This window comes from Oncorhynchus tshawytscha, linkage group LG19, assembly GCF_018296145.1.
Source record: "Oncorhynchus tshawytscha isolate Ot180627B linkage group LG19, Otsh_v2.0, whole genome shotgun sequence".
In the NCBI taxonomy this organism is placed as follows: Eukaryota; Metazoa; Chordata; class Actinopteri; order Salmoniformes; family Salmonidae; genus Oncorhynchus; species Oncorhynchus tshawytscha.
Window position 1 is genome coordinate 55,005,928 of NC_056447.1, and position 17,134 is coordinate 55,023,061.

The 17,134-nt window shown below is 44.9% G+C and overlaps 1 protein-coding gene across 1 annotated transcript in view; it reads right to left on the reverse strand.

The window, feature by feature from the left end:
- The window catches only part of LOC121840107 (tight junction protein ZO-1-like), a gene marked incomplete at its 3' end in the record, with an annotated part of 181,161 nt that extends 165,614 nt beyond the window's left edge, over window positions 1–15,547 (reverse strand). Inside the window, 1 exon segment of the mRNA XM_042301915.1 lies at window positions 14,972–15,547. Within this exon segment, the coding sequence (XP_042157849.1) occupies window positions 14,972–15,123 (152 nt within the window).
- Between the last annotated feature and the right edge of the window lie 1,587 nt (window positions 15,548–17,134).

The following is a 17,134-nucleotide window of genomic DNA, read 5'->3' on the forward strand; positions in this document are numbered from 1 at the left end:
TCGGAGTGTGGTGTCAGGAAAATAACCTCACACTCAACGTCAACAAAACAAAGGAGATGATCGTGGACTTCAGGAAACAGCAGAGGGAGCACCCCCCTATCCACATCGACGGGACAGTAGTGGAGAGGGTAGTAAGTTTTAAGTTCCTCGGCGTACACATCACAGACAAATAGAAATGGTCCACCCACACAGACAGTGTGGTGAAGAAGGCGCAGCAGCGCCTCTTCAACCTCAGGAGGCTGAAGAAATTTGTCTTGTCACCAAAAACACTCACAAACTTCTACAGATGCACAATCGAGAGCATCCTGGCGGGCTGTATCACCGCCTGGTACGGCAACTGCTCCGCCCTCAACCGTAAGGCTCTCCAGAGGGTAGTGAGGTCTGCACAACGTATGTGACAAATACATTTGATTTGATTTGATTTAAAAGTGCATTAGGAAGTGTGCACACTTTGGAGAGGTGTGTGACCACTTGGAGTCACCAGTTAGACCTCTCAGTCAAACCCTTGTAATGGTTTTGTCTTATGTTGCACCTCCCCCGCACATTTTCCAAGAATATTCTCATCACGTTACAGTACAGTAAATGTAAAACGCACATCAAATCAACCGTGTAATGTTTGATTCAGTCTTGTATCAAGTGAACAGTTGTGTTTTCCTATAATATCCAAACTGTTCCCTTCCAAGGTTATGCAATTTCATATTTCTTCTGTATTAAACATTTAAATTTAACCATATAGTCCTTTTCCTAGGACAGTAAAGGGTTAATTCAGGTATGAGAGTTTACTCTGTCAACATGTCCAGGTAGAGCAGCTTGTACCCCCAGCACACTGACTTGCCTCCTTTTCCTAGGACAGTAAAGGGTTAATTCAGGTATGAGAGTTTACTCTGTCAACATGTCCAGGTAGAGCAGCTTGTACCCCCAGCACACTGACTTGCCTCCTTTTCCTAGGATAGTAAAGGGTTAATTCAGGTATGAGAGTTTACTCTGTCAACATGTCCAGGTAGAGCAAGCAGAGATCTGAGGCAGTGCTTGGATTGTACCGGTGTCGTTCAACAGACAGAGGGATGGATCAGAGAGACAGAAATGGCGAATAAACACATGAATCCATGTATAAGCAGTGTATAAACGTTCGCGGTTTTCCCCGTTAAAATTGAGCTACTTTGAAAACGATGTCCTGTGTGAATTCTTTTTTGGGCCGCTGGTTGTGGGCTATTTCTACGTTGCACCGCGGCCGACATTACATTTATCTTACACACATATATATATTTCACTGTGACCTGCTGCTGACTGTCAGGCAGTGAGGCAGGCTGTTGCTGAGTGAGTGGTGAAGAGGCCCGGAGGGGTGTGTGGGTGTGGAGAGACCCCTACAGTAGGAGAGCGCTGCACGTTGTGACGACGTTTTACCAGTTGTCGGTAGGCTATTTAGATTGTCATTATAGAGACTTCTGTTTCCAACCCTATTTCCATAAAACATATTAATACACTAGAACTGATGCACATCCAGAAATAATGAAGACAGATTACTGGGAAATGACTTGGGGCGCACTAGAGCGCATTACATAACGTTCAGAGGTGGTCTAAACTGCATTCTAATGATGACTGCTTGTTAAAGAAAACGGGATCAAGCGAAGTTCTTTATGCCCAGTTCTTGGGTCTCAGAGGCCCCGGGGAGGGGGGGGGGACATTTTAAATTTAAATGAAAGTTACGGAACTCCCTTGTGTGGTTTGTTTTATAGGGAAAAGTCCGCAATGAAACTGACATTGGGGTAAAATGTAGAGAATTATACATTAGCCTCTGTTGGCCATCAAGTAGCCTATTCATTTGTATGCCGTTGTAGGCAACCATTTGATACGATAAGTATGTTGAAATGACGATATCACTGGAGTCGTTGTAAATCAATTTGAGGCACTTGTGTCGCCTTACCTTGAGTTGGCGAACCAATTTAATAGATAGCCCGTAACTCCCGTTTATTGTTGTTTTAGCCTTGTCTTATTATGAACGCGTTAGATTGACCGTAACAGTAGTCAGATTAGGCTGCAGGTAAAATAAACTCCCCCAAAATAAACACTGGCTGTTGTTGACACGCATATTCAGTTCATATACATATTATTAATATTTAATTCAGTGATTTAAATTATGACCCCCATCCTCAGTTAGCCGATTCCAGCAGGCTATTGGAGATACACAAGCATTTCTTATCGCGAAATCGCCTCGCTATTCATGTTTAATAAATTAGTCTGTTAATTGAACTAAGCAAGCTGCTAAATCGTTCAGTTCACATCTTGCCTACATATTGTCTAGGCTACTGTAGTCTATCTGAAATTAGATTCAAGCCTATCAGGGGCGATAGGCTACCTGCCTTTAGCTAAGCAAACTATGGGAAAAAAATGTAATTAAAATCATAAACCCAGATTTTAGTCTGTTGCCTATTGAAATGACAAGTCAATCTCGCAAATGGGCCATTTATAACGGTTTGGATTTCTTAACATCTGGCACACAATAACAGAACAATTGCCAGAAAAATAGCCTAACATTAGTTTGTTTTTACGTTTATCTAAGTGTTTCTTGCTCAGAGACTTCGAGATGGTCTGTCCAACTTTCATCACTCAATACTCTCCAGTCAGGAATTTATTTGTAGTTATGCACATGCGCAAATGGGGATTTATTTACAATTATAAACCTGGTTCGAGCCCTCAATGCTGACTGTGATATCCGTGGTATATCAGATCATATACCATGGGGTATGACAGAATAATTACATTGGTAACCAGTTTATAATAGCAATGAGGCACGAGGCGGTGTGGTATATGGCCAATAAACCACGGCTAACGGCTGTATCCAGGCACTCCGCGTTGCGTCGCGTTTAAGAACAGCCCTTAGCCGTGGTATATTGGCCATATACCACACCGCCTCGTGCCTTATTGCTTAAATCATAGCAGTCAAACGAGTTTTAATCAACATCCAATGGTGGTAAATGATCTGACGAGTTTAATCAGGGAAAAATATATTTTCTTTTGCCACATATTCAAATGCCTTTATTACGTTATGTCATAGCTCGCAATAATTATTATTTTGAGGAAACCCGAATTTAATGTCGTTTCAAGTTACTATTCAATTCCTTCTAAATTGGCTCGTTAACGTCGTGGGGGGAAAAAAGGGTTAATTGTATAAATATGTCAACTCCTCTCTTGCTGTGAAAAACATTTTTATTCTGCTAGTTCTCAGGCCTTTTGGGCAGGTTTTGAGTGGTCATTGTTGGGTTAGAAATTTTAGGTTGTCCTGGCAACCCTGTGTATAAGGCACCGCATGTTAATAATATCCACACATTAAACACCATATAATGCAAACTCAGCTAAACTCAATACAATCAGTAGTGTAACTTAGTCTAATGTGTAATGTAGTCCCCAGAACATTACAACCATGGGCAGTGTAAGTACTTTATATGCTTTGACATGTTTACTGTGTCCCGTCTGTGTTTTAAAGTCTTTTTATGATAATGATTCTAATTCTGCTGCGAAACTCATTTCCCCACCCAGGCATGGACACACACAGGCACCAGGCATGGACACACACAGGCACCAGGCATGGACACACACAGGCACCAGGCATGGACACACACAGGCACCAGGCATGGACACACACAGGCACCAGGCATGGACACACACAGGCACCAGGCATGGACACACACAGGCACCAGGCATGGACACACACAGGCACCAGGCATGGACACACACAGGCACCAGGCATGGACACACACAGGCACCAGGCATGGACACACACAGGCACCAGGCATGGACACACACAGGCACCAGGCATGGACACACACAGGCACCAGGCATGGACACACACAGGCACCAGGCATGGACACACACAGGCACCAGGCATGGACACACACAGGCACCAGGCATGCACACACACAGGCACCAGGCATGGACACACAGGCACCAGGCATGGACACACACAGGCACCAGGCATGGACACACACAGGCACCAGGCATGCCCCACCCAGGCATGCACACACACAGGCACCAGGCATGGACACACACAGGCACCAGGCATGGACACACACAGGCACCAGGCATGGACACACACAGGCACCAGGCATGCACACACACAGGCACCAGGCATGGACACACACAGGCACCAGGCATGGACACACACAGGCACCAGGCATGCACACACACAGGCACCAGGCATGGACACACACAGGCACACCCCACAAATGTCTCAATTCTTTTTTGACACAAATTTGTTTACATCCCTGTTAGTGAGCCTTTCTCATTTGCCAATATAATTAATCTACCTGACAGGTGTGGCATATCAAGAAGCTGATTAAACAGCATGATTATTACACAGGTGCACCTTGTGCTGGGGGGGACAATAAAAAGCCTCTCTAAAATGTGCACAACACAATGCCACAGGTGTTTCAAGTTTTGAGGGAGCGTGTAAATTGGCATGCTGACTGCAGGAATGTCCACGAGATCTGTCGCCAGAGAATTTAATGTTAATGTCTCTACCATAAGCCGCTTCCAACGTTGTTTTAGAGAATTTGTCAGTACGTCCAACCGGCCTCACAACCGCGGACCACGTATAACCACGCCAACCCAGGACCTCCACATCCAGCTTCTTCACCCGCGGGATCATCTGAGGTGAGGAAAAGCTCATTCTGATTGCCTGGGCCTGGCTTCCCAGTGGGTGGGCCCAAGCCCTCCCAGGCCCAGCCAATCAGACATGGCTGTTCCCCTTGCCCAGTTGTGTGAAATCCATAGATTAGACACCTAATGAATTGATTTCTATTGACTGATTTCCTTATATGAACCGTAACTCAGAAAAAAATATTTGAAATTGTTTCATGTTACGTTTTATATTTTTTTGTTCAGTGTATAATGCTCATCGTGCACTTTGATCTAGTCGATCATTTAATGTAGCCGCAGCAATGTAGTTCTGTATGTACTGCATGTTACTGTTACTGCCTGCATGTAATGGATCATACATTCTGCTGGGGAGGTTGTTGAGGTAGTTGAGGTTTTATGGTGAGGTTGGTGAGGTTTTATGGTGAGGTTGTTGAGGTTTTATGGTGAGGTTGTTGAGGTTTTATGGTGAGGTTGTTGAGGTAGTTGAGGTTTTATGGTGAGGTTGTTGAGGTTTTATGGTTTGTTGAGGTTTTGAGGTTTTATGGTGAGGTTGGTGAGGTTGTTGAGGTTTTATGGTGAGGTTGTTGAGGTTTATGGTGAGGTTGTTGAGGTTTTATGGTGAGGTTGTTAAGGTTTTATGGTGAGGTTGTTAAGGTTTTATGGTGAGGTTGTTGAGGTTGTTAAGGTTTATGATGAGGTTGTTAAGGCTTATGGTGAGGTTGTTAAGGTTAATGGTGAGGTTGTTGAGGTTTATGGTGAGGTTGTTGAGGTTTATGGTGAGGTTGTTGAGGTTGTTTAGGTTTTATGGTGAGATTGTTGAGGTTTATGGTGAGATTGTTGAGGTTTATGGTGAGATTGTTAAAGTTTTATGGTGAGGTTGTTAACGTTGTTTAGGTTTTATGGTGAGGTTGTTGAGGTTGTTTAGGTTTTATGGTGAGGTTGTTGAGGTTTATGGTGAGGTTGTTGAGGTTTTATGGTGAGGTTGTTGAGGTTTATGGTGAGATTGTTGAGGTTTTATGGTGAGGTTGTTGAGGTTTATGGTGAGGTTGGTGAGGTTGTTGAGGTTTTATGGTGAGGTTGTTGAGGTTTTATGGTGAGGTTGGTGAGGTTGTTGAGGTTTTATGGTGAGGTTGTTGAGGTTTTATGGTGAGGTTGTTGAGGTTTTATGGTGAGGTTGTTGAGGTTGGTTGAGGTTTTGAGGTTTTATGGTGAGGTTGTTGAGGTTGTTGAGGTTTTGGTGAGATGGTGAGGTTGTTGAGGTTTTATGGTGAGGTTGTTGAGGTTGTTGAGGTTTTATGGTGAGGTTGAGGTTTTATGTTTGTTGAGGTTTTAGGTTGGAGGTTTTATGAGATTGTTGAGGTTTTAGGGTGAGGTTGTTGAGGTTGTTAAGGTTTTATGGTGAGGTTGTTGAGGTTTATGGTGAGGTTGGTGAGGTTGTTGAGGTTTTATGGTGAGGTTGTTGAGGTTGTTGAGGTTTTATGGTGAGATTGGTGAGGTTGTTGAGGTTATATGGTGAGGTTGTTGAGGTTGTTGAGGTTTTATGGTGAGGTTGGTGAGGTTGTTGAGGTTTTATGGTGAGGTTGGTGAGGTTGTTGAGGTTTTATGGTGAGGTTGGTGAGGTTGTTGAGGTTTTATGGTGAGGTTGTTGAGGTTTATGGTGAGATTGTTGAGGTTTTATGGTGAGGTTGTTGAGGTTGTTAAGGTTTTATGGTGAGGTTGTTGAGGTTTATGGTGAGGTTGGTGAGGTTGTTGAGGTTTTATGGTGAGGTTGTTGAGGTTGTTGAGGTTTTATGGTGAGATTGGTGAGGTTTTATGGTGAGGTTGTTGAGGTTGTTGAGGTTTTATGGTGAGGTTGGTGAGGTTGTTGAGGTTTTATGGTGAGATTGGTGAGGTTGTTGAGGTTTTATGGTGAGGTTGGTGAGGTTGTTGAGGTTTTATGGTGAGGTTGGTGAGGTTGTTGAGGTTTTATGGTGAGGTTGGTGAGGTTGTTGAGGTTTTATGGTGAGGTTGGTGAGGTTGTTAAGGTTTTATGGTGAGGTTGTTGAGGTTTTATGGTGAGGTTGTTGCACCCCGTTAGGGACAACACCATTATACTTTACCTTACAAAAACAAGGTGATCGCAGCTCCGTGGCTCAGGACACTGTCACCAACCAGGTCCAATGTGGACCAGCCTGAATATATTTCAACCAAGTGCCCTCAGATTGACCTCGGTGATGATGTAACTAATGGGCAGCGAAGAAGAAGAAGAAGAAGAACACACTCTGATGCTATTGTTTATTTAGTAACAGATCTAATGACTTACAGGAAGGACATGGAGAACATACAGCCAACAGTACTTTCCAAACTGAGGGTCGGGACCCAGTGTTGGGCAGCAGTGAACTGGACAGAGGAAGTAGTGTTTTATTCTGCTTAAGACCAACAGGAAGGTTTTATTTAATCAAGGTCCCAGAACAGCACAACCTCAGCGGTAGTTAACCTGTATCATTAGGTTGGGTCTGTTCCTCTCCCCTCTGTCCCAGATCCCCCTGTTCCTCTCCTCTCCTCTCTGTCCCAGATCCCCCTGTTCCTCTCCTCTCCTCTCCTCTCTGTCCCAGATCTCCATGTTCCTCTCCTCTCCTCTCTGTTCCAGATCCCCCTGTTCCTCTCCTCTCCTCTCTGTCCCAGATCCCCCTGTTCCTCTCCTCTCCTCTCTGTCCCAGATTCCCTGTTCCTCTCCTCTCCCCTCTGTCCCAGATCCCCTGTTCCTCTCCTCTTCTCTCTGTCCCAGATCCCCTGTTCCTCTCCTCTCCTCTCTGTCCCAGATCCCCTGTTCCTCTCCCCTCTGTCCCAGATCCCCCTGTTCCTCTCCTCTCTGTCCCAGATCCCCTGTTCCTCTCTGTCCCAGATCTCCCTGTTCCTCTCCCCTCTGTCCCAGATCCCCCTGTTCCTCTCCTCTCTGTCCCAGATCCCCTGTTCCTCTCCCCTCTGTCCCAGATCCCCCTGTTCCCCTCCCCTCTGTCCCAGATCCCCCTGTTCCTCTCCTCCCTGTCCCAGACCCCCTGTCCCTCTCCCCTCCCCTCTGTCCCAGATCCCCCTGTTCCTCTCCTCTCTGTCCCAGATCTCCCTGTTCCTCTCTGTCCCAGATCCCCCTGTTCCTCTCCTCTCTGTCCCAGATCCCCCTGTTCCTCTCCTCTCTGTCCCAGACCCCCTGTTCCTCTCCTCTCCTCTCTGTCCCAGATCCCCTGTTCCTCTCCTCTCTGTCCCAGATCCCCCTGTTCCTCTCCTCCTGTCCCAGATCCCCTGTTCCTCTCCTCCCTCTGTCCCAGACCCCCTGTTCCTCTCCTCTCCTCTCTGTCCCAGATCCCCTGTTCCTCTCCCCTCTGTCCCAGATCCCCTGTTCCTCTCCCCTCTGTCCCAGATCCCCCTGTTCCTATCCTCTCTGTCCCAGATCCCCTGTTCCTCTCCTCTCCTCTCTGTCCCAGATCCCCTGTTCCTATCCTCCCTCTCTGTCCCAGACCCCCTGTTCCTCTCCTCTCCCCCTCTCTGTCCCAGACCCCCTGTTCCTCTCCTCTCCTCTCTGTCCCAGATCCCCCTGTTCCTCTCCTCTCTGTCCCAGATCCCCTGTTCCTCTCTCTCTGTCCCAGATCCCCTGTTCCTCTCCTCCCTGTCCCAGATCCCCTGTTCCTCTCCTCCCTGTCCCAGATCCCCTGTTCCTCTTCTCTCTGTCCCAGATCCCCTGTTCCTCTTCTCTCTGTCCCAGATCCCCTGTTCCTCTTCTCTCTGTCCCAGATCCCCTGTTCCTCTCCTCTCTGTCCCAGATCCCCTGTTCCTCTCCTATCTGTCCCAGATCCCCTGTTCCTCTCCTCTCTGTCCCAGATCCCCTGTTCCTCTCATCTGTGTCCCAGATCCCCTGTTCCTCTTCTCTCTGTCCCAGATCTCCCTGTTCCTCTCTGTCCCAGATCCCCCTGTTCCTCTCCTCACTGTCCCGGATCCCCCTGTTCCTCTCCTCACTGTCCCAGATCCCCCTGTTCCTCTCCTCACTGTCCCGGATCCCCCTGTTCCTCTCCTCTCTGTCCCAGATCCCCTGTTCCTCTCCTCACTGTCCCAGATCCCCCTGTTCCTCTCCTCTCTGTCCCAGATCCCCTGTTCCTCTCCTCTCTGTCCCAGATCCCCTGTTCCTCTCCTCTCTGTCCCAGATCCCCTGTTCCTCTCCTCTCTGTCCCAGATCCCCTGTTCCTCTCCTCTCTGTTCCAGATCCCCCTGTTCCTCTCCTCTCTGTCCCAGATCCCCCTGTTCCTCTCCTTTCTGTCCCAGATCCTCCCTGTTCCTCTCCTCTCTGTCCCAGATCCCCCTGTTCCTCTCCTCTCTCCTCTCTGTCCCAGATCCCCCTGCTCTCTCTCCTCTCCTTTCTGTCCCAGATCCCCCTGTTCCTCTCCTCTCCTTTCTGTCCCAGATCCCCCTGTTCCTCTCCTCTCCTCTCTTTCCCAGATCCCCCCTGTTCCCTCTCCTCTCCTTTCTGTCCCAGATCCCCCCTGTTCCTCTCCTCTCTGTCCCAGATCCCTCTGTTCCTCTCCTCTCCTCTCCTTTCTGTCTCAGATCCCCCCTGTTCCTCTCCTCTCCTCTCTGTCCCGGGGGAAGAATTAGGTTAATAAGGATTTGCCTAAGGAATATGATTAGCTAAACAGGCCTAGAGATAAAGAGCTGCTGCATATGGACTGACCTCTTTACTGCTGGAGCCACAGCTGCAGGAGGAGCATCAGGGTGGTGGTCTGTTGTAGTAATACTATTCATTCTTCTTCTCTGGTTATTAGTTATAGGGGATTTGTGCATAGAAATATAATTACTATAACAGACTTTCAGATAAAGAGCATGGGGGGGTTCCGTTCTATATATTATATTTCTATGCCTGCCAGACTGTATGGGGATACAGGAGAGGAGTTGGTCCCAAATCTAAAGCTTCTTTCCATCATAATACAGAGCATTTGGAAAGTATTCAGACCCCTTCACCCCTTTTCCTCATTTTGTTACGTTACAGCCTTATGCTAAAATGGATTAAATAAAACAATTTCCTCATCAATCTACACACGATACCCCATAATGACAAAGCGAAAACAGGTTTTTTGAAATATTTGCACATTTACAAATAAATGTTTAAAAAATCAATTATTTACATAATTATTCAGACTCTTTGCTATGAGACTCGAAATCAAGGTCAGGTGCATCCTGTTTCCATTGATCATCCTTAAAATGTTTCTACAACTTGATTGGAGTCCACCTGTGGTAAATTGTATTGATTGGATATCATTTGGGAAGGCACACACCTGTCTATATAATGTCCCACAGTTGACAGTGCATGTCAGAGCAAAAATACAAGCCATGAGGTCAAAGGAATTGTCCGTAGAGCTCTGAGACAGGATTGTGTCACGGCACAGATCTGGGGAAGGCTACCAAAACATGTCTGCAGCATTGAAGGTCCCCAAAAACACATTGGCCTCCATCATTCTTAAATGGAAGAAGTTTGGAGCCACGAAGACTCCTAGAGCTGGCCGCCCGGCCAAACTGAGCTATTGGGGGAGAAGGACCTTTGTCGGGAAGTGACCAAGAACCTGATGGTCATTCTGACAGAGCTCCAGAGATCCTCTGTAGGGATGGGAGAACCTTCCAGAAGGACAACCATCTCTGCAGCACAGGCCTTTATGATAGAGTGGCCAGACAGAAGTCCCTCCTCAGTAAAAGGCACATGACAGCCCGCTTGGAGTTTGCCAAAAGGCACCTAAAGACTCTCAGACCACGAGAAACAAGATTCTCTGGTCTGATGAAACCAAGATTGAACTCTTTGGCCTGAATTCCAAGCATCACATCTGGAGGAAACCTGGCACCATCCCTACGGTGAAGCATGGTGGTGGCAGCATCATGCTGTGGGGATGTTTTTCAGAATCAAGGGAAAGATGAACGGCGCAAAGTACAGGGAGATCCTTGATGAAAACCTGCTCCAGAGTGATCAGGACCTCAGACTGGGGCGAAGGTTCACCTTCCAACAGGACAACGACCCAAAGCACACAGCCAAGATAACACAGGAGTGGCTTCAGGACAAGTCTCTGAATGTCCTTGAGTGGCCCAGCCAGAGCCCGGACTAGAACCTGATCGAACATCTCTGGAGAGACCTGAAAATAGCTGTGCAGCAACGCTCCCCATCCAACCTGACAGAGCTTGAGAGGATCTGCAGAGAAGAATGGGAGAAACTCCCCAAATACAGGTGTGCCAAGCTTGTAGCATCATACCCAAGAAGACTCAAGGCTGTAATCGCTGACAAAGGTGCTTCAACAAAGTACTGAGTAAAGGGTCTGAATAATTATGTAAATTAGATTATTATTACTTTTTTTTAATCAATTTGCTAAAATTCTAAAAACCTGTTTTTTCTTTGTCATTATGGGGTATTGTGATGTCATTATGGGGTATTGTGATGTCATTATGGGTTATTGTGATTAGAGGTCAACCGATTAATCTGAATGGCCGGTTAATTAGGGCCGATATCAAGTTTTCATAACAATCGGAAATCGGTACACCGATTTGGACGATTTTTTTTTACACCTTTATTTAATCTTTATTTAACTAGGTAAGTCAATTAAGAACACATTCTTATTTTCAATGATGGCCTAGGAACGGTGGGTTAACTGCCTCTTTCAGGGGCAGATGACAGATTTTCACCTTGTCAGCTCGGGGGATCCAATTTTGCAACCTTACAGTTAACTAGTCCAACGCTATAACCACCTGGCTCTCGTTGCACTCCACAAGGAGACTGCCTGTTACGCGAATGCAGTAAGCCAAGGTAAGTTGCTATCTAGCATTAAATTATGTTATAAAAAACAATCAATCAATCAATCATAATCACTAGTTAACTACACATGGTTGATGATATTACTAGTTTATCTAGCGTGTCCTGCGTTGCATATAATCTGACTGAGCATACAAGCATACAAGTATCAGACTGAGCGGTGGTAGGCAGCAGCAGGCTCATAAGCATTCATTCAAACTGCACTTTCGTGCGTTTTGCCAGCAGCTCTTCGTTGTCGTGCGTTTTGCCAGCAGCTCTTCGTTGTGCGTCAAGCATTGAGCTGTTTATGACTTCAAGCCCATCAACTCCCTTTCTTACATGAGATTAGGCTGGTGTAACCGATGTGAAATGGCTAGCTAGTTAGCCCGCGCTAATAGCGTTTCAAATGTCATTCTGGGGTAGTGTGATGTCATTCTGCTCTGAGACTTGGGGTAGTGGTTGTTCCCCATTGCTCTGCATGGGTAAACAAAATGCTGCAAGGGGTCTGAATACTTTCCGAGGTGGCTGTTGTCGTTGTGTTCCTGGTTCGAGCCCAGGTAGGGGCGAAGAGAGGGACGGAAGCTATGCTGTTACACTGGCAATACTAAAGTGCTTATAAGAACATCCAATAGTCAAAGGTTAATGAAATACAAGTGGTATAGAGGGAAATAGTCCTATAATTCCTATAATAAAACTACAACCTAAAACTTCTTAACTGGGAATATTGAAGACTCATGTTAAAAGGAACATTGAAACAAGACCGATGGTAACAGTGCAACGCCACACGAAGGAGACGCAGATCGGTCAGGACAGATCACACGTCCTAATATGAATGAGTCCAGAACGATGCTACCAAGACAACATACACATGAGCATTGTGATGTGGCAGATGCTAGCAAGTAACACCACACAATGACACAGAATGGATAGGATGAGAAGTAATACATATGAGATAAGTATGCTGGCATAGTTAAAGTGGCTAATCCCCAATATTAATTAGTACCAAACATTAACAAGCTCGGATAGCCATGTTGCCCCCCCCCGTTAGACAGTCTTTCTCCTCCTTCACTCCAATTATATTCTGATCTATTCAATTATATTCGAATCTAGTCAATTATATTCGAAGCTAGTCAATTATATTCTAATCTATTCAATTACATTCTAATCTATTCAATTATATTCTAATCTATTCAATTATATTCTAATCTATTCAATTATATTCTAATCATTCAATTATATTCTAATCAATTCGATTATATTCTAATCTATTCAATTATATTCTAATCTATTCAATTATATTCTAATCTATTCAATTACATTCTAATCTATATATTAAATTATGTTGTAAATAACAATTTGTTCTTAATTGACCTGCCTGGGAAAATAAGGGTAAAATATACCTTTTTATTTAAAAAATATTCTATTCTTAACTATTGTAATCTGTTGAAATGAGTGTTGACTTAAGCCTAACCTCAATAGAGCCATACCAAAGTGTCCTAGCATTATCGGGCGGAAATGATCTCCCAACAGCAATGTGCTGAAGAGGCTATTGACTGACAAATTAACTTGTCTTCTTTTCTTTTTAGAACAGAACTGTAATCCCGTCGTAAGTAGAGAAAACCCTTCTCCCTCCACAGCTCATGTACGGACGACTGAGCTGTTCTGCTTACTGTAAGACCGAGTGACAATTACAAGACAGATTGTTTTTCTGGGCCCAGATGAGTGTTGATCTTGGATCGGTTTTGCCTTTTATATCCTATATCACAGCATTATATGGATGGGGGGGACCTGATCCTAGATCAGCACTCATACTCTGAGATGCTTAAAAAAATACTGCAAGACTTAGACAATTAGAAGGATCGTTTCTCTGCTGAGGTCAACAAGGTGAACGGCAAAGCTTCACAGGACAGGATGGGAAGATTACCCATAAAGCGTCTCAGAGTAAGAGTGTTGATCTAGGATCAGGGCCCCAACTGTTTCCATATAATCTTTTTCATTCTGATCTAAAAGGCTAAACAGATTCTAGATCAGCACTTATATTGTGAGACGCATTGATTGAAATGGATGGAAAGACACAAGAACACCCAGAAAGAATAGAGTATGAATTAGAATGTTAATTCATTAATTAGAATTAGAATGTTAATTCATGAATTAGAATTAGAATGTTAATTCATTAATTAGAATTAGAATGTTTCATGGAGATGAGAGGAAAGGCAGCATCCCAAATAACACCCTATTCCCTATATATAGTGCACTAGTTTTGACCAAGGCCTTATTCCCTATATATAGTGCACTAGTTTTGACCAAGGCCTTATTCCCTATATATAGTGCACTAGTTTTGATCAAGGCCCTATTCCCTATATATAGTGCACTAGTTTTGACCAAGGCCTTATTCCCTATATATAGTGCACTAGTTTTGACCAAGGCCCTATTCCCTATATATAGTGCACTAGTTTTGACCAAGGCCCTATTCCCTATATATAGTGCACTAGTTTTGACCAAGGCCTTATTCCCTATATATAGTGCACTAGTTTTGACCAAGGCCTTATTCCCTATATATAGTGCACTAGTTTTGACCAAGGCCCTATTCCCTATATATAGTGCACTAGTTTTGACCAAGGCCTTATTCCCTATATATAGTGCACTAGTTTTGACCAAGGCCTTATTCCCTATATATAGTGCACTAGTCCCTCGGCTGCAATTCAGTTTAAAATGGAATGTATAAATAATAAAAACAGGAAAATACATTTTTCATGTTTTAAATGTTTATTAATTACCTACATTACTGTAGAGGGAGTTATTGGGGATTCAACACGTCACTATGCAATTGACACATGACTATGCAATTAGTTAGGATAATGAAAGTGTATGAGAAAGTAGTAGCAATAGCAGAACTGTCAGTGAATTTAAAGAAGCATGAAATCACAGAGGAGCAGAAGCATGAAGCTACAGAGGCGTAAACATAACAATGAGTCTCCTGTAATGCATTGAACAAACACACTCAATTTGGAAAGCTTTATAATGTATTTCTTTTAAATGCAATAACCTGTCACCAACGCCCCGAGCGCACGAATTAATGCACGCACATACACACACACGTACGCTGGAAGGCAGGCAAACACAGGGCATGCAGAGTTTACCTATAGCCTACAGCATATTGACTAGTGCTGGAGTTGTTGTAGCCTAATGATTGCAACATGGTGCAGAGAGAGAGAGAGAGGGCAGGCTGGCTACGCGGTATTGTCACTGGACTTGCTTCTGAAATATATATCACAGCGAAACACAAAATGCTAATCTTGCAGATTGAGTCTGCTCGACCTACCGTAGCTACCATATAACGATTCTCTCTGGTTTCTTCTCCGCCAATAACCCCTCTTATTATAAAAGGATGTGCCGGAGATGACAGCTTGGCGCGTGGCGCCCCCGCTATAGAAGAATGCCCCTGATCAGACCATCAACCTGGCTGGCTGGCGGCATCCCATAATGATCCTGAATCATCCGCTGCAGCAGGCAGAAAGAGCACTAAATCATATTCATACTCACCACAACGATTTCCTGGGAGGAAGATGATGTTCTTTGTTGTAGGAGGTCACCCCCAGAGCCAGCTGCATAACAGTAATATATTTCTGGTAATTCACCATGGTATTGTCCACCGCTACTATGAATCCAACCCAAAGAAAAGCACAGGTAATCATATAGTAGTAGTAGTAGTTTATTCCCTGGCAGCGTCTGCCTTTACTGCGTCTTCCTTGTTCAGCAGCATCTCAACGCCATTTCCAGTAGCGGTGAAGGACTGACAGGGGAAACACTCCCCGAGGAACTGAGAGAAAGGTGCCATACCGCGACTAAGAGCCATGTCCGCAATGACAGTAACCAAGACGACTCTCATCTTATCCTATTAGCACTCCGAATAGATCGCCCAATCCATTCGAATTTTTTATATTTTTTTAAGTCAGGATTTAAACATCATTTTCTATTCTCCTTTTCCTTTTTACCTTTCTCACTTTGCTGTAAGACAGTCTGTGAATAACGGTCAGTGCTGCGGCGTTGGTTCAAGCGTCTGATCGATCGTGAGGTAGTGGGGAGTGTGTAGTCAGAGGCACAGGGAGAGCGAGTGGGAGAAAGAGAGGGAATGAGGGAGGTGGGTGGGTTTGAGGATGTTCTCTTGTCGCATCTACTTATGGGGTCAAACATCGGAGATACTTTAAACCTTTCCTTTCCATAAAGCTAAAACATCTCTCATTGAATTCTTCCCTCGTCATGGATTTTATGACTTTCCATGTAAGTAGTAGTCTTAACAAGATTAACATTTCGTGGGATTTGCAATCCTTTGTGGTGACACAGGCAAACCAGTCATTAGAAGCCTACTTGTCAGTGCAGCACCTGTACTAAGCCAACCTGCACTAAGCCAACCTGCACTAAGCCAACCTGCACTAAGCCAACATGCACTAAGCTAACCTGCACTAAACCAACCTGCACTAAGCTAACCTGCACTAAACCAACCTGCACTAAACCAACCTGCACTAAGCCAACCTGCACTAAGCCAACCTGCACTAAGCCAACCTGCACTAAGCCAACCTGCACTAAGCTAATGGAAAGCTGCCAATGGCTTCCAGCCCATCTTCAACATCTATCTTCTCTTGGTCCCTCCAAAGCCTGTTTCAGCACCACTGAAAGTGAACAGCGACACAATCGGTATTCCGGGTCTGTTTCAGCACCACTGGACAGAGGACAGCGACCATCTCAGGTGGAGGCAGCTAGATGACTTGCCACTGGGAGAGTCCCTATGGATAGACCCATGACTATGTATTTACTTATTTAAATATATGGCTTTGGGAAGAACTAACAAGTGGTTTTTGTTTTCTTCTACTACTTTACGTAAAGGCTCAGCTTTCACAGCAGGAGCGCAACTTTCACTGGGGACTATGAAATAACACACATGGAATCATGTGGTAATGAAAAAAGTGTTAAACAAATCAAAATATGGTTTAGATTTTAGAGTCTTCAAAGTGGCCACCTTTTGCCTTGATGACAGCTTTGCACACTATTGACATTCTCTCAACCAGCTTCACCTGGAATGCTTTTCCAACAGTCTTGAAGGAATAACCCACATATGCTGAGCACTTGTTGGCTGCTTTTCCTTCACTCTGCGGTCCAACTCATCCCAAACCATCTCAATTGGGTGGAGGTCGGGTGATTGTGGAGGCCAGGTCATCTGATGCAGCGCTCCATCACTCTCCTTCTCAGTCAAATTGCCCTTACACAGCCTGGAGGTGTGTTGGGTCATTGTCCTGTTGAAAAACAAATGATAGTCCCACTAAGTGCAAACCAGATGGGATGGCATATCGCGGCAGAATGCTGTGGGAGCCATGCTGGTTAAGTGTGCATTGAAATCTAAATAAATCACCTACAGCGTCACCAGCAAAGCACCACCACACCTCCTCCTCCTCCATGCTTCACGGTGGGAACCACACATGCGGAGTGCATTCGTTCAGCTACTCTGCGTCTCCCAAAGACACGGTGGTTGGAACCAAAAATCTCTAATTTGGACTCATCAGACCAAAGGACAGATTTCCACCGTCTAATGTCCATTGCTCATGTTTCTTGGGTCAAGCAAGTCTCTTATTATTACTGGAGGCCTTTAGTAGTGGTTTCTTTGCAGCAATTTGACCATGAAGACCTGATTCACACAGTCTCCTCTGAACA